The sequence below is a fragment of the Arvicanthis niloticus genome, chromosome 2 (assembly GCF_011762505.2).
Source record: "Arvicanthis niloticus isolate mArvNil1 chromosome 2, mArvNil1.pat.X, whole genome shotgun sequence".
In the NCBI taxonomy this organism is placed as follows: domain Eukaryota; kingdom Metazoa; phylum Chordata; class Mammalia; order Rodentia; family Muridae; genus Arvicanthis; species Arvicanthis niloticus.
The window spans coordinates 122,991,917-123,016,692 of NC_047659.1; the positions used below are offsets into that span (position 1 = coordinate 122,991,917).

The 24,776-nt window shown below is 50.7% G+C and overlaps 1 protein-coding gene across 3 annotated transcripts in view; it reads right to left on the reverse strand.

Moving 5' to 3' along the window:
- The window catches only part of Nol4l (nucleolar protein 4 like), a 119,893-nt gene that overhangs the window by 68,553 nt on the left and 26,564 nt on the right, over positions 1-24,776 (reverse strand). For 2 of the 3 annotated variants that reach the window (XM_076930016.1, XM_034495149.2), the window contains exons 2-3: positions 5,953-6,108; positions 259-370 (exon numbers count right to left, since the gene is read on the reverse strand). In XM_076930016.1, coding sequence (XP_076786131.1) covers positions 259-370; positions 5,953-6,108 — 268 coding nt within the window. Of the gene's footprint in view, positions 1-258; positions 371-5,952; positions 6,109-9,322; positions 9,392-24,776 lie in introns of those variants that run through there. The other variant, XM_076930017.1, reaches the window with a different exon arrangement.

Sequence of the window (24,776 nt, forward strand, 5' to 3'; positions counted from 1 at the left end):
AAGAGAAGCTTAACATCTATAAAACCAATAAAGAAGCAGTGTGGTGGTGCACACATAGTCTCAGCACTTGAGACACTACAGCAGGAGGATTGACAGTTTGGAGCCAGCCTGGGCTATACAGTGAGACTCTGTCTCAAAAATAAGTAAGTAAGCAAGTAATTAATAATTAGAAAGTTAAACAAATCCAAACAAGGCCCTTGGGGCAGTGCCACCACCCACACTGCCCTCTGGAGGACCTGTCCGATGCGTGGCCCCCACCTTTGGGCTCCGGGCCGCTGGAGTTAAAGTGCATCCTCTTCTGGCATTCCGTGCAGCTCATGAGGAACCGAGTCACAGCCTCTCTGGGGAGGAAGGCGTAGGTCTCCGCGATCTGCCAGAAAACAGTTTGCACGTCATGTGCCACCTTGAAGGCAACTTAATCGCCAACATCGAGGGGCCAATGGCCTCTGTTCCTTTCTGTAAAATGAGCCACTTGTTTTTAAAACTTGAATAAAGGAGATTAAAAATTGAAAATGAAAAGCATTTAAACATGATTCAGTTTTTAACCTCTAATAAACAGTATTCTTCCCAAAACATTTTATTGCTGCCACTAAAAAATGAGCTTGTGAACATTGCTCTAGAATGCAATAAGCCCTCCTCTTAGAGATATATAAACTGAGACCCACTTGTAAATTCACTGGCCTAGTAACAAAGCCCAGCGTCCCACAATTGATGCCCTGGGCTAACCCACAGGCCAAGAACCTTTTTAGGCAGAGCTCTAGAATGTTGGTTTGGGGCATCCAACTTTCCACAGGTTCCTCCTTGTAACTATGGATTCAATTGAGGCCACACAGATCTTGAGAGGTGGGACTGCAGGTCACAGCACCCCACACTGAGGGAGGAGAGGTAGCAGGAGAGGAAAGTAGAGATGGAATGGGGAAGGTATGAAAAGGCTGGGTAGGAAGCAGGGAAGGGTGGGTGTGGGACTGCAACTCTAGTAAGGGGGTCAGCTTTGCTCTAAGTTTTGGGAAACTCTGATTCTGGTTTGGCTGTCCATGGGGTCCAAAGTGCCCTATTGATGCCACCTTTCCTCTGCCAGAGGCGGCCTGATAGCTGATTTCCTTGTGCTCTGCCTAGAAGCTAGGCTCTCCCACTCCTCTCCACTAAGGGGCAGCATCACCCAAGCATTCCCATCCTTAACACAGCCCAACGGAAAAGTTGGCTGAGGGCTTTGGGGCCACTCTGGACTGTACTGAGCCCTGCTCCTCCTGTGGCCAGTACACAGTCTGCTTCTACAGGAACTAGAGACAAGGATTCATGGACACCCTCAATCTCTGCTGGTAGAGTCAGCCCTCTAAGGAACAGCCTTCAAGGCTCCAAACCAGCCACTGGCCTGCTGTTGCCAGCTGCAAACTAGAGTTAATTTTGGTGACACAGTTGTTACTTCTCAGCTGATTTGATGCTTTGCAGAGCAGGCAGTCTCTTTGATGAGTTATCTCCCTTCTAAATCCCCCGTCTGATTGCCTTGCTCTGGAGGTCAAGGACAAAGGTGAACCCAGTGTCTCTGGCTGGAACCACAGATGGTAGAGCCACAGTGGAGGAGGAGGACAAGGTTGGCCCACTTTAGGGATGAGCGCTAGAAGGTGGAGGGCTTTCTGTTAGGCAAGTAGGCATCTTCACCCTAACCTGGAGCTCTCAGAGTCCTTTCAGAGCACGCTGAGTTGGAATAGTGAGTCTGTTCCAGGCAGAGCCAGAGCTGAGGCTGACTGGCGAAATGATGGGGTCCCAGACTCCCCTGAGATATTGCTCCCAAAATTAGGCCTCAGAAGAGCTAAGTGGTTACAGGGAAGGGAGCTGCAGTCAGCTGAAAGGAAAGTGAGGTTTATGCCAGAGGAATCAAGCTTGCTTCCTCGCCTGCACTGGAAAGACTCTCAAAGAACAGCTCCTGGTCAGGCTGCTCTACTGAGGGACGCACACAGGGTGAGCATAGCTCTCTTGGCATGCTGGCCTTCAGAGAACACAGGATTCTGTCTCCAGGTGGGATGCTGACCACAAGATCTGGTCTTGGCTGGGCCCCCAGCAGTGAGCTAGGGAGATATATCTTATGGCCCTGGGTCTCACAAAGGAATGGGAGAGGTAAGAAGTCCTTGGAGCTGTCGGAGGATGGGGAAGTGTCAGAGGAAGCTGGGAGCTAGTTCTGTACTGCTGCAGAAACCCATACAGATAGCACACCCTCCCAATTTTGTTTTCCACAGAATCTCTTGGTTCGACCTTTGGTTGGTCAGGACTAAAAATGGAACCTCTATTTCTGTTTGTGTACCTGGATGCCTCAGGCCCATGGAACACAGGACACACACATACACACATGCACACACCCACCTCCCCCACCTCCCCCACCTCTCCCACCTCCCCCAACACAGACACATATATACATACACACAGTTAAGATCAGAAAGGCAATCCTCACAAGCTCACATAATGCTCATATCAGGAGGATGGTGGCTTTCAGATGGTTTCAGACCCTGTTCTAGAAATAGACACACATGTACAAAACAGAATAAGAGGGTTGCCTGCATGTTTCAGGAGGAGGTGCTCCAGGATCCCTGTCCCAGCATACTTCCCTCAGCTGCCCTGAGCTGCCTGCTGTGTTGCTCTCAGTCTCCTGCCAGGCCCCTGAAACCATGTATGGATTTCCCTTTTCTATTTTTCCTAGTGTTAAAAACTGAGAGATTTCACAGGCAGGGAGAGCAGAAGCTATTTGCAGAGTCGCTGACTTGCAAGGCCTGGTTTTCACTCCCCAACTCAGAAGCCAACCGAGGCTGGGAGCAGGGGCAGGGTGTGGGGGGATTTGCACCACTTTACAAGATCCTCCTTCTGCCCTGTGGTGGATTAGCACATGGTGGGCCTGGAGCAGCTGCTGACCACATCTGGCCCCAACTCCAAAGTGGCCTGGGTAGCCAGATCTGGGTTCTGGAAGCTGATCTGGCCTCTAGCATCCCTGGAGGGCAAGAGAGGGTAAAAGGTTCTTCCAACCTAGATTGGCTGAGATGGGGGAAGGCCCTGGAGTGTGTGTGTGTGGGGTGCCTCAGGGAACTTGGAGCAGCCTGGAACTTCCCCAGGTTTAGCACCAGCGAGACTCCTGGGATCTTTGGATACTCAAGTCACCCTGCTGGAGAGGCTATGGCAGAGCTCCCTGCTCAAAACTTGACTCCTTCGGTATTATCTGATGGGAATGCCTTCTGCCCTAACTCTCAAAACTACAGGCTTTAGAAGCACATAACCTTTCTTCTCTAATTCTTTGCTTAACAGTTGCTAGAAAGATTCTCTTCCCTAATAAAGAACTAGCCTCCTTTCGTGCCCCAAACAAAGCTTTCTACTTCCCTACTGTCTCCCAACCTCAAAGGCACCTCAGGCCTATAAGAATTTGGAAGTCCCTATACTTTATAGACAAAAAAGCAGACCCAGGATTCAGGTTTGGCAAATACATGGTGACAGATCCAAAAAAACACTCATCCGAGGACTTGATGAAAGCCTGTGTGCCAGGCTGTGCCTCTACAGCCATGCACAGGGCTTGCTTAGGGGCTCATGTCTACAGAGCAAGACTGAGGAGCCAGGCAGGGGTGGAGGGAAGTGGAAGCAGATAAAAGGAGGAGCACACAGCATCCAGCTGTCATCTCTGCCCCAGAAACAGGAAAAGGGTAGCCAGGAAAAGGTGGTAGATGGGAAAGAGAGGGAAGGGTGATGAGGTACGGGGGTAGGGGGAAGTGGGAGCACCAGCTCCTTGTCCTCCAGTTGCTGCAGGAGGGCTCTAGCCTGCTGGGCTCAGCCTTGGCCCTGTGCTGAAATTCCAGCTATATATGCAGCCCAGCCAGCTCCATGCCAGTCATGTGCCAACTCCAGGCTGGGCAGAGAAATGGAGCACATGGCAGCATATGGACCAGAAGCCAGAAAGTGCAAAGGGCTAGCTGTCTGCTTGGTCCAGGAGCACAAGAGCTGGCAAGACCAGCCCCACTCAGCTCTAGCCTCTGTATGTCCCAAAGGCCACAGAACCCACTGAGGAGTACCTGTGGACAAGGTTTGGTGCTGGGCACAGAGGAGCCAGGGAAGTCACTAGATTCAGCCAGCCAAGCCCACGTGCCTGACAACAGCCAGTGGCTGGCTTGACAGTTTGCCTCAGAAGACCTATGGCAAGGAAGGATGGGTACTGGTCAGCTACCTGGCTCTGAACACCAGCTGAGTGACTTCAGGCAGCTGTGGCTCTCACCTTAAGCCGGGGCTCATGTGTCCCTGCTTCATGGCTGTAGCTTTTACATGGCTCACACTTGGGAGGTGAAACTGGAAAAGGCTGATGGTAGAGCCTGGCACACATGCAAGTTCAGCACCATGGCAGGTTCAGTGATGAGCAAATGCAGTCTTCTCAATCCCAAAGGGAGCCTAGTCCCAAATGGATGCTTCTCCCTTCTGTGGCCTCACTTAGAAAGACCCTCAGCCTGACTTCCTTCCTCACAGGTGCATATACTGAATAGCAGGAGGAGCAGGTTGGCCATCCTGTTGCCCTCAACTTGAGGCTCCCAGCAAAGGGCCTAGCCTAAAGAGAGACAGCTCAGTGATTAAGAACACTGGCTGCTCTACCAAAAGACAGGGGTTTGATTCCCAGTACTCACATGGCAACTTACAACTGTCGGTAACTCCAGTCCCTGGGGATCTAATGCTGTCTTCTGGCCTCTGTAGGTACCACACCCACATAGTGCACAGACTTATGAAGAAGCAAGGAGCTAAATACCCATCCAAGACAAAGACCATCAACTGAGGACAAGGATGTCTGGAATTTGGGATTCTGTGAATTAGGACACATGTGGAAATCATACCTATACATACCGGCCACCTCCACTGTAGCCCAAGGCTGTTTATACACAGCACTGGAAACATTCATACCTGGTGTAGGTGGGCAAGTCTGGCCCCAGAAAGGCAGAACTATATAGGATGCTAAAGAGAAAGACAACATGGAGGCCTGAAGGATACAAGCTGCCTGCTACTCAGGTGACTTGAGGTTCTGGGTTTGTTTCTTTAAGTAGGAAATGGCCCACTGTGCCTTAGTCACAAGATGGTCTTTGGTGCTCAGCTGGCTTGTGGACTCAGAGCTGGGCATTGGCCATGGGTACAGACGCACAGGTAGAGCCAATAGGGAGGGAAGCCTTTGCCTAACAGGCTCATCCTGAAGTTGGGGCCACTGCTCTGCCCATAGCCCTGTTCTCCACTTTCCTGATGTGTAATATTTCTCTAGGAGTCATCCCACTCCTCTCCGCCCTCCTAAAGGTGGCCAGTATACAGGCTGCCTCTTCCATGAAACTTAGCATTCAACGTCCAGAGCTAGCATATCTTCACTGAGCCCCCAGTGTTCTTGCTCTATCAAAGCTGGTCTTGGAGGCATTTCTCCTTTGTACATATCTTTTTGCCTTCAGCCTCTTCACCCCAAGTCCAATTGTAACCTTCTGAAGGTATGAAGCAGGTCCTCAGATCCAGAGCCTTTGGTGAACTCACAGGGCTAGCTTACAGTGCTGTGGTAACCTGCCTAAGCTCACACATAGGAGGCATCTAGGACAGGCTGGCAAGCGCTCTGTGCCATGCTGTGGAAGCACTGGCCCCTGTGATTCTTATTATCTGTGCTCCCCCAGCAGGCTACAAGGGGCTGAAACTGGGGAGAGGAGGGCTTTCTCGCTGCCCTGCCCATCTCCTTTTCTCTTGCTCCCTCCCTTCAACCTGCTTCTTCTTTGTGCTCTGACCGCAGAACCCGCCCCTCACCCTGAGAGCCATCTCTGGCTGCCATGCCCTTGCCCCATGCCCCCCTGGATCCCCAAAGGCCGCTTCATCACGCCTCAGCTCCCAGCCCCGCCTCCCGCCCAACATGTGCGGAGCCCATGGCCTCCTGCCAAGGCCTGGGGCTGCCAGCAGAGGCAGAGACAGAAATCTCACCGCTCTGTAGGTTTTCTTCTGCCCAGCGTGCTTGGGGGCTTTGCCTGGCTCTGCAGAGCTCTCCACGTGCATCGAGTAGATGATGTCAAAGAAATCTTCCACCACAGCAACCCGTTTCAGAGAGATGCCCTCGGGCTCCGACAGGCCATCTGCCCCCTGTGACAGGGTGGACAAGCCGTGTTAGTGTCAGGGCTGATGGAGGGTGAGAGCTGGGCCCCAAGGCCAGGCCACAGGTCAGGCAAGGGGGGCAGGGTCTCCTTTGCCTCCCTGGCCCAGCATGGCCTCCAACAGTTCCAGTTAGGGGCTGGGGAGGGGAGAGGGTACAAAAGTCAGGATGGCTGAAGGGGCTACTAAATCTACCAGCAACAATGGGCAGAGAAACACGACAACACAAGAACAAATTAGGAAACCAAGGGGCTCCATGTTCACAATTCAGACAGACTGTGCCAGACTCCCAGAGAGCTCTTGAATCACACGCTGTGCCAAGACCATCCTAGAAGTCTCTGGGGAGGGGGAGCGCTAAATAGATGCGGCCCCATCAGGAGCTTGCCAATTAGCAGTAACCTTTCACTGTGGTCCTGAGTTGGGGTCCCAGGGGACCAGCTACCATCACCTAGGTGGCTCCTGCCTTCACCCAGGCCTTTCTAAAAAGCTTTTCATCACTTTCCTTCCCTATCCCAGCAGCTGAACGACAGCCACAGAGCCCAGGCTCTTTGTGTAGGGAGATGCACAGAAAAACAGGCTGGAGGCCATGTGGATATGGCAGGGCTGGGAGCCTGGTGTTCATGGGCCCCAAGCCTCTTATTAGACTGTCAGCTGGCTCAACAAGGTGTGCCAAGATGGAGGCTGAGTTCTTTGCATCAAAGAGCTGTGGAAGGCACCTGTGCCCCACTCCAACCCCGGTGAGGAGAGAGGCCAAAGGGAGACTCCAGGGCATGAGCCTAGGCGAGGCCAGGGAATGCCTCCCATGAAGGCGTTTCCTGGTCCACAGAGATCTGGAGACACCAGCTCTCCCCCATCATCCCCCATGAACAGACTGGGAAGGCTCTGGGGGCTTCAGAGAACAAACAGTATGGAAGGAGGGTGGACAACACACCCAAAGTACAACTCCAAGATAATTCTTCCCCAGAGGATGCAGGACAAGGACAGTGACCCTGTGGAGGTGTGGAATTCATGCCTGGCACATGGTAGGTGATTGACAAACAACTGCTGCTGAGCAGGTAGTAGGCTAGCAGCAACAGAGCAACATAGTTTGGACACACTCTGTCCCACCATGCAGGTGATATGTGGCCCTGAGTAGTTATCTTGTTTCTCTGAGCCTTATACCCCTAATCTATGGGAGGGAAAGAAAGCACTCCACTGCCCACAAACTTCTATGAGATACGGCCACAGCACTCTGTATCAAGCCTGAAAGCAGGGCTATTTCCATAAACGCCATTATTAAGACATGTTTGGAATGGGTGTGATGGGTCATGCCTTCATGTAGACCTCAGTGAGTTTGAGGCCAGCCTGGTCTACCTAACAAGTTAGACATCCAGGGCTACATAAAAGAGTCCTTGTATCACACATGCACACACAAAGTGCTTTGTGGTTGGCCAAATGTCCCCAAGTATATCAGAGAGCTGAACATTACAACCCTGGGAGGTTGTGGTGGTCAGGACCTGCCTGGGAACAGTAGCAGAGGAGAGACAGTCAGGCCCTCAGACATTCTAAGGAAAATACAGGTTGCGCCTGCATGTGACAGGCTGCCTTTAGTTTTACCCCTTGTCTTTTCAGACAGATATGCAGTGGTGGCAGAATGGGAAAGCCTTTTTGCCACTGGCCTGCTTGGGGCATCTGTGGTGTGGGCTGCGAAGCCCTAGAACTCCTAGGCAACATCTCTGCATGATGACCCTGGGCTGTGGCCTCATCAGCCTGACAGCCTCTCGCCAGTCAGGACCCATTTCAACAGGGACTTCTCAGAGGGCAGGCATCTGTGTAAGCATATATGTGCATGTGCAATGCACGTGTGTAGGAAAGCCACATGCTGTCCCAGGCTCACTGCTATGCAGCTCTGCAGCTCGAACAAACTCCCAGCTTCCCTGATGGTCACTTACAAGATGAACTATGAAATTACACATCTCTTCAGGTTCACATCTGCCAGAGTTCACCTTCACCTCCATCTTAGGGGACCCCAACTTTCAAGTCCTAAGCTCTTTATAGGATCACCAATGGCCACTATGTCAGTGCTGGGAACCAAACTCAGGTACTCGGAAAGAGCAGCAACCCCTGAGCTCTACTCTAATACACTTTTAACTAGAGGTTTACAAAGCCAAAAACAAATGATCCTTAAGAATAGTACAACTGAGTTTTTAGTTTTCAGTCTGGGTACAGCTATGCAGGTGTGTGGACAGAGTATTAAAAAGTCTATTAAGAATACTTGTGACCTTCATCATCTCCTATAGATTTGTTCATCTTTATTATTTATTTTTATTGTTTTGAGTCAGAGCATTTGCTGGCCTGGAAGTCAATGTAGACCAGGATGGCCCACAAAGACCTATTTGCCTCTTTCTCCTGAATGCTGGCATTAAAAGTGTAAGCCACCATGCCCAACTTTTAAACTTTAATTTTGGAAAAGTATTAATTTCCAGGCTGTGTGGATGGCTCTAGGGGTAAAAACTCTTGCTGCACAGCATGGAACTTGAGTCTGAATCCCTGAACCCACCTAAAAAGCTGGGCATGGTCATCCAAGTTTCTGAGACCCAGTGCTGTTGGTACTGGGGAGACAGGAGGAACTCTGGGGTTCAGTGAAGACCTTGTGTCAAGGAGAGTGGAGAGTGACAGAGGAGGCGCTTGGTATCCTTCTCTAGCCTCCATGTGAGCATATGGGTATATACAATATATATATACCACACTCATGAAAAAATTAAAAAACAAAATAGATGCCATCATAAAAAAATGTTAATCCGGGCTAGTGATATGCCTCTGTGGGTAAAGACGCCTGCTACCAAGCCGGGTGAACCAAGCTGGATCCCTGACCAACATGTTGGAATAACTGATTCCTAAAAGATTCCCTCTGACCTCCACATGGCACTGTGTACCCCATCCCCAAAATACATAAAATTAAAATTCAATTTAAAAATTAATGTAAGCTGGGTGGTAGGGTTGCACAGCTTTAATGCCAGCACTTGGGAGGCAGAGGCAAGGGGCTCTTGGAATTCAAGGCCAGCTTTGTCTACAAAGCAAGTAGACAGCCAGGGCTACACAGAGAAGCCCTATTCTTAAGAACCAAAAATAAATAAAAGTTTAAAAATTCGTGTAAGAAGTATAAAGAAGTAGGTTCTAAATTTTGATCACCTTGTTGCAGAGGAATACCAATAGGTTCACTTACTTAAAGGCAGATGGACTTCCCTGCTCACAAGACTCTCATTCAGAAACAGATTCCAGAAGAGGAAGATGTAATATCTGGTGGGCAGGGATAAAGAAAACATCAAGAACAATGAGGCAGAAAGCCCTCTCACCAGTTCAGAAACCCGGGGTGGCCCATTTTACTTTTTCTTTTTCTTTTGGTTATTCAAGACAAGGGTCTCTTGGTATAGCACTCACTGGCTGTCCTGGAACTCATTCTAAAGACCAGGCTGGCCTCCAACTCAGAGATCTGCCTGCCTCTGCCTTCAGAGAGCTCGGATTAACAGCATGCACCAACACTGCCAAGGTCTATTTCACTTCTTAAAGCTGTTTTCTCATCTGTAAGGTAGGCCTAAAAAGTCCTAATTGGACATTCTAAGGATCAAGTAAGAATGTGTATAAGGGGATGTGTGGCCTGGGGGGCATGGGTCACAGCTAAAGCATTTGCTGCATACGCAAAAAGACCAGAGTTCAGATCCATGTAAGTACAAGCAAGCTGGCAAGGGAGACTAGTCTTAACAGTGAGATCTAGGTTTGACTGAGAGACCCTGCCTCAAAAAAAAATAAAATAAAATAAAATAAAATAAAATAAAATAAAATAAACTGTCCATTCCAGCAGTAGGCAAGGCAGAAGCAGATGAATCTCTGAGTTTTAGGCCAGCCTGGGCTGCATAGCAAGATCTCCACACACACAATACAATAAAATTGAGTAGGATAGTGATGAGCAAGTGCAGCAGCCTCTGTCCTCCACAGACACGCTGCGCGCGCACACACACACACACACCACACAGCCACACACCCTACACCCACACACCCTAAATACCCTACACACAAATACATACATACCACACACACACACCATACCCACACACACACCATACCTACACACAAACACCACAACACACACACATACACACCACACCACAAACACACACAGAGAAAGATAGAACAGCCAGATCCATTACTCAGTGCCTGTCCTGTCCCTGGCCTACCCACCCACCTCTATTCTTAGGTACACTTGGGTAAGCAGCGGCTTTGCAGCTGGTCTAATGTGACCATAAAATTATCCCAGGGAAACTTCAAGAGAGTCATTTATCAGTAACTCTTTCTAAAAATTGATTTCTCGGTCAGGTGTGGTGGCACACACCTGTAATCCCAGCACTTGGGAGGCTGAAGAAGGAGTTCAAGGACAAGTCTATTCTGGGCTGTATAGTGAGTTGCAGACCAGACTGGGGGACATACAGGAAGACCTTGTCAAAAAAAAAAAAAAAAAAAAGACTGCTGCTTTTCAAGCCTGGGTCTTGTAACCCACCTATCTCTCTTTGGTAAGGGAGGGCCTGCAACACAGAAGTCAGATAGGAGAGACATACACTGACAGCCCTCCAGTGACCTATGGCCACCTGGACATTGTGTGTAACACCATCAAGGAAGAACAGCAGAATGCCTGTCTGGTCTTCAATGAGAACCTCAGGAAGAAGGTGACAAAGAGATCTGACAACAATGATATGCCCTGCATCCATGAAGGTAATGACCTTTATGCTAAATGTTGCAGGAGAGGCATGCCTTCCATAGCTGAGAATCCAGCAGGAATATGAGAGAACAGCTAATTAAGGGAACACAAAGTACCTTCCTGATAGCCATGGGAACCCCACCTATCCCCCACCTCCACTCTGTACTGAGAATTTTGAGCCCACAGCCTTGTACATACCAGGTCAAGTGCTCTGTCACTGAACAGCATCTCCAGACCTCACCATAGCCTTGGGATGCTCTTAACAACCCACTTCTGCCTAGTACCCAAGTCAGTATCATCTAATCCACTGCTATAAACAAGCTGCACACTGGACTGACAAAAAGGAAGTTCATCTGACTTGTAGGACTGGATCAGAGGGGACCTGGACTCTCCTGACTATCCCAGTTTATACCTGGTCACCGGGGCTTTTTTCCTCTGTACGGAAGAACATTGTTATGGTAACATGCTCCATCTTTTAGAACCACCCAACTCCAGAACAACCGACCAGATCCAAACTAATCTAAACTGGACATAGTCTTCATTTAAAAAATGGGGAACTACCAACTTTCTTAAGATACTGCCAACTCCCTTAAAGCCAGCCCATTTGAGTTCTGATCCAAAAGCTGGGTTGCAAGCAACTGAAGCAATCACAAAATGTCCACTTTACATGTAACTGATACTTCAAAATACTTAGGGCTCTCATCCTCAAAGTGGATCCTACATAAGCAGCATTAGAATCTAAAATGGGTGTTTGGTCCCTTCTCCTCTTCCTTCTCTATGTGCATCCTTTCTTTTTCTTCTCTTCTGCCCCATGGTAACTTCCCTGGCCTCAATCCTTGGGGCCAGTGAACTTGTCCATGAGCAGCTTCCCAATTAACCTGTCTTTAATAAAAACAAAAACAGGTGCCTGGGGCTGGGGCTAGAGCTCAGTAGGTTGAGTGCTTGTCTAGTACGCACAAAGCCGTGGGTTCAATCCCTGACACCACACAGACTGTGCATGGTGACTTACAATCTATGACACCAGCACTTACAGAGTGCAGGCAGAAACTTCAGGACTTCAAGGCCATTTCTTGACTGTCTGGGGAGCTCAAGGCCAGCCTAGGCTATGTGAGACTCTGCCTCAAAAAAAAATCAAAAAACCAAAAAACAAAAATGTGTATTTTCATCATACCTCAGCCTATCAAGTCTATCTCTGAGGTTTTAAAAAGATTTTCATTCCCAGATGACTATAATGCGAAATGCAGAGTAGAAGTGTCTTCCTGATTGAGACATGTGAGTGAGCACTAGTTGGGGGTGACACTGGCTCATTAAATACAGCCATGTTCCCTGGTTCCAGGCCTTGCAGGTTAACATTTCATCTCCAGAGAAGACTACCTTTCCTAATGGGGTTGGGAGGGAAGAAGACTCTTGTTAGGCAATATTGTTATAATTCATGAAATCCGCACAGTGACTTAGGATGAACTACAGGTGAACAGGCAGGGTCCCCCAGCAAACCTGATACTGGATTTTGACTTCTTGGCCAAGTTCCTTTAGGAGGGTCTTGGCAGGTATTTTCTGGCTTCCTTGGTTTTCTCAAGTGATCAGAGCACAGGAGAGTGTGATATCCAGGGCTGCAGACCAGTGAGAGGAACCTACTTAGCAGGTTATTAGGCTCCTGCCAGGTGGCCTCACCACAATCCTTGGGAGCATCCCTTAGGTAAGCCCCTATGATGGAATTTTCTCCAACTCCTTCAGAAGCCAATTAAATAACCCCTGACCTTGAAAGCAAGTGCAGTACAATTCCTAATGGATGGCAGTTCTCTTGTCATCTCTACAACTTTGAAGTTGCTGGCTGGTAACAAGTTACATACTTATCAAGGTAGGAACATTGTTTCAGCCACCTGGCATCTCTGAGTATAGCATCATCACTATAACAGGGGACTAGGCTTTCCAGCCACAAGGAGGCCAAGGCTGAGAAGGTGTGGCTAAATACCGGGGGATATTTCTCAAGTGGGTCCCTCCTAGGGGAGAGGAAGGAACCACAGAGAACATCCTTAAAATATGCACCCTTGGTGCATTCCAGATCCAACTCTTAACGAGGCATGAAAATCAACGAAATTGCTGCTCCAGGCCAGCTTCAGCAGAACACACCCCAGGGGGAAAACCTTTGGCTTCCACTTGTGTGGGAGTTTGGGACTTCAGGGGGTTGATTGCACAAGCAAACTCGATGATGCTGCTCCATCACATCTAGGCCAACCACTAAAGAGGCTGAGACCACAGCAAAACCCACTGAACATGCTCCTCCCAGGTCTAACTCAGCCTGGTCCCCACTGTAATTATTTTGGCCAGGACTTTGGGTTTGATGAGTTTCAGGAGAGGTACTTGCCAAAGTTTTATTCCAACCCCGAGTGGATCTAAAAGAAGAATCAAAGAGGGGGGGGGGTCAGCCCCTGCAGAGGAGCTGCGGTGGGCCTGGACGGTGGAGAGATTTTAAGCCCACTCAGAGATGGAAACATAGAGTGAAGACAATCACCCAAACCTCTAAAGTGTCCCAGAGAATCTGGTGATGATTTGAAAGGGGCAGTCTGATGGCAGAGGAGGGTCCTGCTCAAATACAGCAGTGACAATATTTTTTATTTCTCCTCACTGTAAATACTACCTAACTGAAAATAAGCAATCCCTTCAAAACAAGGCTCACAGTAGAATTCTCTGGTCACCAGTGCCAATGATCTCTGCAAACCTAGATGGGGCAGTGGGAGGACCCCCCCACCACCAATAAATAAATGCATAAGCAAGGCACTGAGGACTCAATGTGGCACCTGCCTCTTCTCCACCCTTGTGCTCAATCTCCAACTGTTAGTGCGGAGCACTGCCATCGAGTCGCACCTGCCATCTGGAACAGCCTCACATATTCCAAGACCTCCTTTCTGCTTCGCTGAACCTGCATCTTCTTTCAAATCACGCCGAGGACCGAAATGCACACCCAGGGCCACAGGGAAAGTGCCTGGGATGGACCCCCAAACCACAGCGAGGAGTGCCACATCCTTCCAGCTACTCCCAGTAGCGGTTTCCTTTTCTGGTCTTCTTCCCCGCTCCCCTTTTCTTTTGGCTTTAACTCGGGGGTTCTTTAAAGTGTAGGGGAAGGGGAGGGAGTACAGAGAGCCAAAGCAACCCTTTTGGGGAGAAGGGCCGGGGAAGTAGATGGCTGACAAGGGTGAAGCCGATCCTGAGAGACAGGGCAGGGTCAGGGACTAGCTGCAGGGGTCTAGCTCATCGGAGCAATAAGGGTGCTCCCAGAGGTGAGGCAGAGCCCAAGGACAATCCGGCTCTGCCCTCAGACGAGGAGGGGCTGGGCCTCAGTTTCCTCATGTGTGAAATGACACCAAATCCACCACGGCTTTCACTACCTCACAGGAGGGCTGCCGGAACCCCAAACGAAGCACAAACATGCCTGCCCTCTCGAGACATTCATAAATGACCGCTGTCGTCACCACTGCAGAGGGGCGCCCTGAGAGACTCTGGGGACCCGCCTCTCTCGGGAGTCTCAGCCGAGGACTGGGAACGGGGACCCGACCTCTGAAAGGGTTCTAGGCAGGAGGAGGCTCTGAGCCCAACAAGCCCCGCGGGCGGGTCCCTCCGGACCGAAGCGGGCGGCCCCGGTGCACTAACGAGCAGGGGCCCCAGGTGCGGGCCCCACCCCGGGCTGGGGGGCCGAGGGGGAGGGGCGCGGCCCGCGCGCTAATGACTGTTGACAGCGCGCGCAGGGGCCGGCGGGCCGCGCGCGCCGCTGACAGCTGCTAGGGCGGGGGGCGGGGCAGGGGTGAGACCGCTCGCGTTCCCCACGGCGCACGCGCGTGCGCCCCCCGGTGGGAAAGGGCGGGGAGACAGGCGCGTGCGCGTGCGTGTGCGCGTGCCGGTCCGGGGTTCGGAGGGCCTGCTGGAGCGGCTCGCGCGGCTCCTCGCGGGCAGGCAGGTAATGAGAGTAACCATGGCAACCCACCAGAGGAAGTGTATTCTGCAGGAGACGTTAATCCCCTCTCCCCGGAGCTGGGACAGCCTGACTTTCCATTCTCACACAGTAATTAGATACCAGCTGTCAGTGCAGGGAGGACGGCTCCACGGCTGCAGCCCGGCTGGGGGGGTGTACAAAAGGGTGGGGGGACGCGGAGATGGGGACGTTAAAGACACAGGGACGCTTTGCGTCCGTGCGCCCGGTCTACCCGCCCTCTGGCGCGTGGCCGCGCACCTGAAGACCCCGCCCGCTCGGGGGACCCGCCCATCCCACGCGCACCTGCTGCGCGCGCGCCCGCCCATCCTCTCCTTCCCCTGCTCCTGCCCCGCCTCCTCGCTCTCCGCACACCTGCCCTGCTCCGCCCTCCATCCCCGACGCTGCCCACCTGTCCTTTGTGCGGGGCGGTACCACTGGCTCCTTCAGGGAGGGCCCGCTATGTGCCAGGCGCTGTGCCAAGCCTGTGCTCCTGCAATCCTCCCAGCCCCTCCGCGGTAAGCGCCTCGAGGCTCCTCTCCCAAGGCTCAGCGGGGTGTGGCCATTTGCCCAGGGTCCATGCAAACTTGAATATCCATCCCAATGTCTCCCATTTGGCCACAGAGCCACAGTGCTTTTCCCCTTCACATCCACATCTGTTACAACCTTGGGACGTCCGAACCGCTCTGGGGGGCCGGAAAGAAAAATACTGGTGACTGGCATCGTGTTGCACCTACTATGTGCTCAACATTTACTGCCTCATGTCACCTTCCAGCAGCCCAGGAATTTATTACTCCCATCTTACAGGTAGAAAAAGAGATGACAGAAAACCACTGCAGGCCTTCAGACTCAGCCCTACTTCCGGATCCTTGCCCCAGCTACTGGGATCTATTAACCCAACTATGGATTTGAAGTGGCTGCAATCCAGCTCACATCTTCCCCTGTCTCTCCTGGCTCAGCTTACTCAAGTCCTGTCTCCAGTGCTGTTACAAGTCACCTCTCCTAGTCACTGAAAAAATCCAAGAAGCTTCTAGACCTGAAGCCGCTGTTCCTAATTTTTGTCCAGCCTTCCAGAAACCCTAGGTCTCAGCACTGACAGCTTCTTGGAAGTCATTTTCTCTCCATTTTCACAGAAAAACTAAGACAAACCAAGGCAGGAAACTGGCCCATGGGGTGATGGAACCTTTAGGGAAGAGGTCAGTTTCCTCAGACTCAGTTGGACCCACAGGCCCCCACCCCCACAATGGGGGGCATGCCAAGGAGAGGCAGGAAGTACAGATAAGCAGAGCCAGCTCTCAGGACTCAGTGGCGGCAAGTGTCTGGGGCAGGAGGACGATATTTGATCCCTTCCCTACTGCCCTGGCCATGACCTCCTCTCTCTCTCTCTCTCTCTCTCTCTCTCTCTCTCTCTCTCTCTCTCTCTTCCATCATGGATAAGGCAGCCAGCACCCTAGGCTGCAGCCGAGAACCCAGTGTTCCTCAACCACTTGGGCCTCATTCCAGTGGGGAAAGTGGGGAAGACTGGGCCCAAGGCTTTAGGGACAGGGGTACCCCTGGGGCAGCCCCGCCCTATATGGGCCTTGGCTTAGCAGCCTCCATCTCATGGTTTCCTGCCTCCTCTCTCCCCATCTCTCAGAAGCAGAGCAGCCTAAATTTGGCTCGAGGAGGGAATGGGGGAGGTGGCAGCAGGCTGGTGCTGTCAGAGGCCAGGGCGTAGCTCCCGTCTAGCCGGCTGGCATTTTTGCTGTCTGGAGGAGGGCAGGGGGGCCTCCGGCAGGCAGTCCTCTCCCGGAAAGGGAGATGTTCGTACCTTCTGACACACGCTGAGTAATGTGCAAACGACATGCAAACTGGGTTTCAAATCAGCATCTCAGTCAGGCAACAGCCTGGTGCTGCTTTGGGGATGAGAACAGGACCAGCAGCCTCCTGGCCAGGGGCTCTAGTCGGGGTCAGAGGACAAAGGTCCTAGGGCTGTGCCTTGGAAGAACTCAGTTTCTGGCCTGTTACAGAACCCCATTCCGAAAGTGGCTGAGTCCCAGCCCAAGGGCAGGGTTCTGCCTTTCTCTGCCTGCATTGCCAGGGCTGAGCACACTCTGTTGCATGGTAAAAGTAGCCAACCTGTCCAGATGTAACCCCAGCTTGTCACTGAACAACTGGATCAACTCCTCAGCAGAGCATCTAGGTGAACAGCCTGTGGAACAGGACATTGTTTTGTAGATAGCCACTGTGCTTCTGTGGAAGCTGGGCACAAGGAAGTGACCTGGAAAAACCTGTGCTTTGGAATCGGACCTAGATTCCAGGCTCAACAAGTGAGCTTCTCTGGGTCTTACTGGCTCTACATCTGGGTAACAGGTTCAGAACCTCATGGTAAGCTGTGATGTCCATGGGCTTGCCTTACACACTGTGGGCATACTACACTCCCACAGCTCTGCATTCCTCCAAGCCACCAGCTCTGCCCCAGGTGCAGGTGTCCTTTCACTAGAGTTGGTTTTGTTTGTTGTTTGTTTTTTGTCTTTGTTGTTGTTTAAATCTTTAGGCAATTGTGAGCTCCTGGCTTTGGTGACTTTGGACAAGTCTGCTTATTATGGTCTGTATTTATGAGGAGATAATGAGAGGTGGATAAGGGGCTGTCTGGGTCTTCAGACACAGTAGAAACCTGACTGGGCACAGCTCTTCTTTCCAACCCTTCACCATCCTCATCCCAATGACCAGGAGGGGTGGGCTGGCCCTCCACACTATCGGGTGTGGAGAGTTGGGGGCCCCCTCTTCTTGGTAACTCTGTTTAACCCTAGATAACTGCTCTCCTGCCTCCTCAGCTGGCGCTGATATGAGTTGAATCCAATTTCCTGCCACCCAAAAGCCACTTCCTGCCAAACTTGAGCTGATACCAGAAGAACTTGTTTTCTGTACACAGAGCAGTCCCTGGTGGGGCTGCTTTTGCATTGGCCAGTCTACCTGGTAGGACTAGGTGGTGGAGGATGGGGACTCTGCCCTCCTCACTTACTGCACCCACCTGTCCTGCCCTAGTGTAGCTTCTGTGCTTGCCAGCCATCCCAGCCAGGTGTCCCATTGGGCCCAGACAGACATGTTTAGGCCATAGTACATAGGCCGACACAGCCACGTAGAGCCAGCCTGAGAGCATGGTGTGTGGGCAAGACCACCAGAAAGGTGAGTGACTGCCAACAAATGATTACATGCACAGTTCCACACATGAACACATAACCACACAGTCACATAACCATATGGAGTCATGGGACAGTCTCATACTTAAATTAAATGCAGTCAAACTCATGGTGCTTGGTACCAGAATTCTTTGCTTCATGACATGCATGGAAAGTGAGCGTGAGTGTCTGCCTGGGCAGAGCCCTGGGCTAACCCTCAGGACAGCTGGAAGTGTACCATCACTGTGCACACATTACAGAGGAGTAAACCAAGTCTTAAAGAAGCGGTCCATAGCGGCGCCAGCGCTCACTCTGCTGTTCTGGCCAGCCCGGCTGCCCCCATCCCACACTCCTCAGCCTGGAGTGCCTTCTGGCGTATTCCTTTAGAACTGTCTACTCACTTGACTCTTCCACAAAACCCAGGCAGCCCCTGTTCATTTCCTCAGAGTCTGGGTAATTTTCTTTTCTTTCTTTTTTTTTTTTTATTAGATATTTTATTTACACTTCAGATGGCATCCCCTATCCCCATTCCCCCCCAACCCCCTTACTGGGTAATTTTCAAAAGAGCTTGTCCCTTTGGCTTTAAAGGACAAGGAGACACAGCATTTTGTTGGCTTCAGCCATGTTCTGTTCTGTGGCACAGAGGAGATGCTTAACAACCATTTCAGAATAGAAGAGACCACTAAGGGCAGAGGCTGGACTGGAATCCAGGACAGCCTGAGGCTAGGGCTCATCTCTGTGTTAATGTGTTTTTCATACTTCCCGAAGCCCCTTTAGCAACGGTGATGAATGAATGAATGAATGAATGACCCAAACTCTCAAGATATCAGGCCAGTGATCCCCAGGCTAACCTCCTTCCTTCATTTCCTGGCAATGTGGACATGAGCCAATCTCCAGGCTCCTTGGATAGTAGCAGGGCTGACGGCCTAAAGCCGGCTGTCAGAAGCTTGTCTGGCCAGAGCTGCCAGCAGGGGAGACCAGCTGGCAGTGCAGGGTCCATCGGCCCAGGCCTGGAATCTGAGACGCCCTCAGAGGCCCAGCTTCTCTTTGGGCCCCCACAAACTGGCCTTTGTTCCTAGGCTAGCCAAGACCGGCAGCTTGGGCTTTCTCTCTGCCTGCGGCACCCGCGCTGAGCTGGCGAGGTAAATGGGCCAGCCTCCCCTCTGTCCACATCCAGGACGTTGCTTCAGGACTAAATGGAGATGTAATTTTCTATACAAATCCATGACAATTTAGATGGAGTGATTGTAATTGGCTTTTCAATGGAGGTTTTGTCCAGCGCTGGTGGCTAGAACTGGGTGGCCTGTTTGAGGCAGGCTCCATTTAAATGACAATAAAGCCATAATATTGAGGACTTGTACAGCGCCCAGTACCCTTCCTGAGCCCTTAGGGACCCTCATGTTTATGGATCTGCTCCTTCTCTAGGGCTGTCTGGGCCAGAGGGTGCTGGGGGTCACTGAGGCTAGGAGAAGGATAGCTGCATCTTTGGGTTTCAGAAAACAGCTGGAGCAGGGACCATCCCCTCCGCCTCCCCCCAACTACCTACCTGTTCCCACTAGCTAGTCCCTCCTAGGGCTGGAGGCAAGCCCTAGTGTTGTGGTGCTAATAATCTCCCAGGTAAGTCAGCTGGAAGGCTCTGCAAAGCCTCAAAATGTCATGCTGTGGTACACATGACCAGGTCCTCTTTGACCCACGGGCCAAAGCCTGACCCTCTTGTGACTGGCTTCCCAAGTATCTGTACCTCAGTTTCTCAGCCCTGAGGTAGGTGCAGTAGATAACCCAGAGGGGATAGCATGCACATAGGACTCAGACTGGCATTTGAAAGGTACTCTATGTAGTCACTGCCAGGACTCACTAACTGCTCTCGCTCAGGCAGACTGGCTAGTGACCCTGGGCTCTCTGCAAACATCCATTGGCTTCTCTTTAACATGGGGCTTTTAGGGGAGTTGACCCCACAGGGTTCTGAAGATTAATGCTAGGGTGTGTTCAAGTACTTAGCACAGGCCAGGCTCCAAGAATGACAGCTTTCCTCACACAGTTCCTGCCTCCAGCAGCTTCTTCAGAGAAGTGCACTGAATGTGGGGACCCACAGCAAGAGAACCAGGCCGACAGGAGCCCCTGTGGGGAGGTCTCTGCTGCCTAAAGATGCTGTGGGAAGGATCCCTCTCCAGAAGACTGTGAGAAAGAAGGCTTCCCAGAGGATGTGATATCTGCCCGGACTATTCTGCCAACTAAAAGACTGCCTACCTTTACCAGGCAGATGCTGTAGTCTGGTTACTAGAAGGATCTATTCTCACCAGTCAGTGAGGTGTGGTGGCCACAAAGGTGACATTTGAGGTGACAGGTTTATATCACTCTAAAAGGCAAGCTGCCTAGGCAAAAGGCCGCCAGATGGGAAGGGAGCAGGTAGCAAGAAGCTGCATTCACTGTGTATGGAAGCCCTGACTTTACGCCCAGTGCCACAGGCAGCCACAGAGAACGTTTAAGCAGGTAGTGACACAATCCAAAGTCTTCTTATTTATTTATTTATTCATTCATTCAGTCAGTCAGTCATTCATTCAGGGAGGGGCATCACATTTTCTGTTAGAGTGATCTATATAACTCACTATGTAGCCCAAGTTGATCTGGAACTTGTAGCAGTCATCCTGCCTCAGCCTCCCAAGTGTTAAGTGTAAGCCAAAAGAATCTTTCTGACTGCTCACAGAGATTGGGCTATGGAGAAGGGGACAAGGAAGAGAGCGAGGAGGCGTTAGAACCCGGTGGATCACTGGGAGAAACAGACACTGGGTAAGGGTGGGGTAGACGAGAAGGCAGGGATGTGGGCGTGGCAGTGGGTGGGGAGATGGAAAAAGAGGGAGGGCCAGCGCCCCCCACCCCACCCCACCTCTGTCCACGCCAGCCGGGACTCTAGCTAGGGCTTTTTCCTGAAGGTAATGGAGTAAGCATCAACAATTTCCTCCAGGCAGAAAAAGACCATGCTGAGATTTGTGGGTTTTGAAAGTCATTTTGGGCCGGGCGGTGGTGGCGCACACCTTTAATCCCAGCACTTGGGAGGCAGAGGCAGGCAGATTTCTGAGTTCAAGGCCAGCTTGGTCTACAGAGTGAGTTCCAGGACAGCCAGGGGTACACAGAGAAACCCTGTATCGAAAAACCAAAAAAAAAAAAAAAAAAAAAAAAAAAAGAAATAAAGTAATTTTGGTGACAGGGTAGAGAGTGGGAAGTGGCAGGTGGGTGAGGCTGGAGAGATTCAGGCAGAGGCAAAGGGGCACTCAGAGGCCTCCGGAACACCCAGGACATCTTCCAACTCCAAGAGTAAAAAACTGCTTTCTCAAAGAGGACTAAAACCAGTACAAGTTCATACAGCAAGTCAAGATCCCACTCAAACACCCTGGTCACTGACCAGAGCCATCCTCAATAGTTTACTTGAGCTGTTAGTCCAGAAGCTACTGTGTCACCAGGAGATGGCACTGTGATCATTCCCATTTTCCAGATGAGGAACCAGAAGCTCTTCAGTTCTGTCACTTGCTCACACAGGGACACACAGCTGGGACTTGATCCAGGCAGTCTGGCTCACCCATACTCACCAGAGGCCCTAACCAGGAGGCCACAGGCCCGGTGGGGGCTATGGACATGTTTCAGGGACCTGTGTGAGTTTTAGAATTTTTAATTTATTGCCAATACTAAAAAGTTGAAGTCCACGGAAAGAGGCAGCCTGAACTTCCGATCTCTTTCTGTTAGCATGCGCTGGGATCAGTCCTGGGCTGTCAATCTCCCAGTCATCTCCCAGTGACACCAGGCTCCCAGCAATAGCTTGGGCCTCCCCTCTGCCTCCAGATAGCCAACTGGACAGCTCTGAAAGTGAGTACTATCCAGAGACTATCTGGAAGACCAGGGAAAGCATGTACTTGTCCAGCAAGCCTTTGTCATCTGGTCCTTCCTCTCCTGTCCACAGCCCCAGTCTTCACCACTCAGCCTGCTGCTCTAAAATCCTTCTCCAGTGCCTCTTGCTCGGGCCAGGCACCTGGAGAGATCATTGATACCACGCTCTTACACCCACTTCCTGTCTGTTTCATCTTTAAGCTTTATCCAGTATCCAAGAGTATCCTACCACCTGCTGACACTGAGCGCAGGAGCTGGAGAGAAGCATGTACTAGTGGTCTAAGGCCAGCCTCTACACTCACTCTCTGGGATTATTCTGTGAGAAGGACAGGACAGAGCAGGCCACTCCATTCCCATTATTCTTCCAACCAGAATTTGGAGTCTGGCAAAAGCCGGACAAGACACTATGTTAAAAGTATAATTCCTAGCTGGGTGTGGTGGTACACACCAACCCCAGTTCTTTGGAGCAAAGGCAGGCATATCTCTGTGAGGTCAAGGCCAGCCTAGTCTACATAGTGAGTTCCAGGTCAACTAGAGGTATGTAAATTCAAAACATTTTCTTTTTGAATTCCCAAATTGAAGGTGTGGCTCAAAGGCAAGGCACTTAGTTAGCAAGCATGAAGCCTGGTCCAGGACCGGCGGAGCACAGAGTGAATATCTGAAGTGATGTTTGGCTTTCAGCACCAGGTTCTAGTCAGGGTTCTGTGAGATGGTCCCACAATATCTTCTAGGGCCTGGCATAAAGCAGGTACTTACAACCCATTTGCTGAAAGGACAACTGATGAGCAGACAGTCCTCCAGATGGGCCTGAGAGCCTTACGCTCATTCTTCACTGTGACCCCAGGAAGCAGCAGCAACCCCTTTTTATTGCTGAATAAACTACATCCAGAAGAGGCTAAATGACAAAAATGACCAAGGTCACATAGCTTATAAGTGGCAGAGCTAGAGACCAACCCAGGCTGCCTGACCCCTGAACCCTCATTCTTCAGCTTTGTTCAGGCTGCTTCTCAAGAAATAAGGTTTAGAGAGGGAAGACTGTTCAGGTTGCCAGTGAGAGCACACTGGGCAGGACTGCCAGCACCGTGGCCCTTCCCTTGCTTCTAACCATACATCTGATGTCACCCAGACCTCCAGGCCTTCAAGCTACCTTGGTGGCTCCCACAACTGCCACCTTGGGATCAAGGCAAATTTGACATTCTGACCTCCCCACCCTGCTTGACTATGGACCCTGCTTGCTAAAACACCAACAAGCCAGGCAGGGTGGGCCTGCTTGAGCAATCACAGCTTGGCTATTGGGTAAGTGCAGCAGCCTTCCAAATGAATTTAAGGCCTACTCCACAAGAGGATGTTCAAAGTTGACACTAAACCAGAACAAAAACCTGTGACTGGTCATAGGTCCCATTAGAGAAGCAACTTGTATGACTTTTTTTCCAGATGGATGTGATGTGCCACCAAACTGCCTTCTAAACGTGTGTTTATGCCTATGGATCTGTTGTCATCAGCCTCATAACCACTGGTGAAGCATTTGACAACACATGGCTGTTACCGTGGCACAGCGGCCCATTTCTTAGCCATAAGTGAACACCTACAGTCAACTTCTCCAAGGTTCAGAAATCATTGCAGAAGATGGGAGCAGGAAGAATGTAAGAGCTGGACAACTCAAAATAGCTCCAGGAAGTCCCTGAAACTGACCAGATGTACTAGGTCCCTCCTTGCCAGAGTAAACAGTAAAAGCTGAGAGCCCCTCTCTGATTGAAGGAAGCTGAGCTGCAAAAACCAGCCCAGCTATGTAGACAAGGTTTAGATCAACTGAAACACCTAGAAAATACACTCTCCAACCTGTTGAATTGTCTGCAGACTGTACTCCAGTTTCCCAGCTCTGTGAGCTGTCACCCGTGCTGGGGTGGGCTTTGGTGATGCAGCTGTCTTTGAGTTGAGTAACTACTCACCCATATTACTGTACGATAACTCCAACAAAACTCATTGGTTCACCAAAGGGGACTTTTGTGGTACCTATACTTTGATCTATCATGGGTTCTCTGTCGGGGTGAATAGATTAGTTGTATGTGTTGCATCTCTCCAGGAAATGTTTGTCCCACATCTTCCTGCCTAGAATATCATTGTCTGCCCAAAGCTATCCCTGTACAGTCCATTCAAATATCCTTCCCTGGAAGGTCTCTCTCTCTCTCTCTCTCTCTCTCTCTCACACACACACACACACACACACACACACACACACACACAGCATACTCTGCCTCCATGTTTTTCTCTTTTATTTCTCTAGTTGCTTCTTTTCCAACCAGGGACAATGATGAGGCTAGTGCTCTTCACAGAGGGCAGCACTCACATGAGGAGGTTGAGGCACCAGGAAGGGAGATATTTATTGACTGAGATAGGACTGAACCCAGCCTTGCCTGACTTGAAGTTAGACTTCTAGGCTGGAGTATGGCTCAGTTGTAGAGCAGATTCTATGTGCTCACGTAAGTGTGATCTCCAAATCTCCAGGCATGCCTACCAATATGATCCTTCTGAGGGACTTAATTCAGAAGTGGCCAAGGCCTTCTGAAAACAGGGACTGGATGGGAGTGGTCAAGAGTCAAAAGCCACACAGACCATGTGACCTTATATCCCTATAAGATATAGATTTTTCTCTCTGGTTTTCAGGATCATTGTTTAGGGACCAACTACATGTTTGGATGCATGATACATGCCAGCCAGAATGATCAGTGAATGGGTCACATCTCAGACGCAGTGGTTGGTGGTGGCAACTGGTGCCTCATGTCAGTGGAGGGAAATATGGCATCGTGTCCAAAAGCAGACACTCTTGGATAGAGCAGTTCTACATCTCAGTAAGCTCACTAGTGTGGAGTGGACATCTATATTCACAGATGTTCACTGAAGTCATGTGAAAGCAAAGTACTGG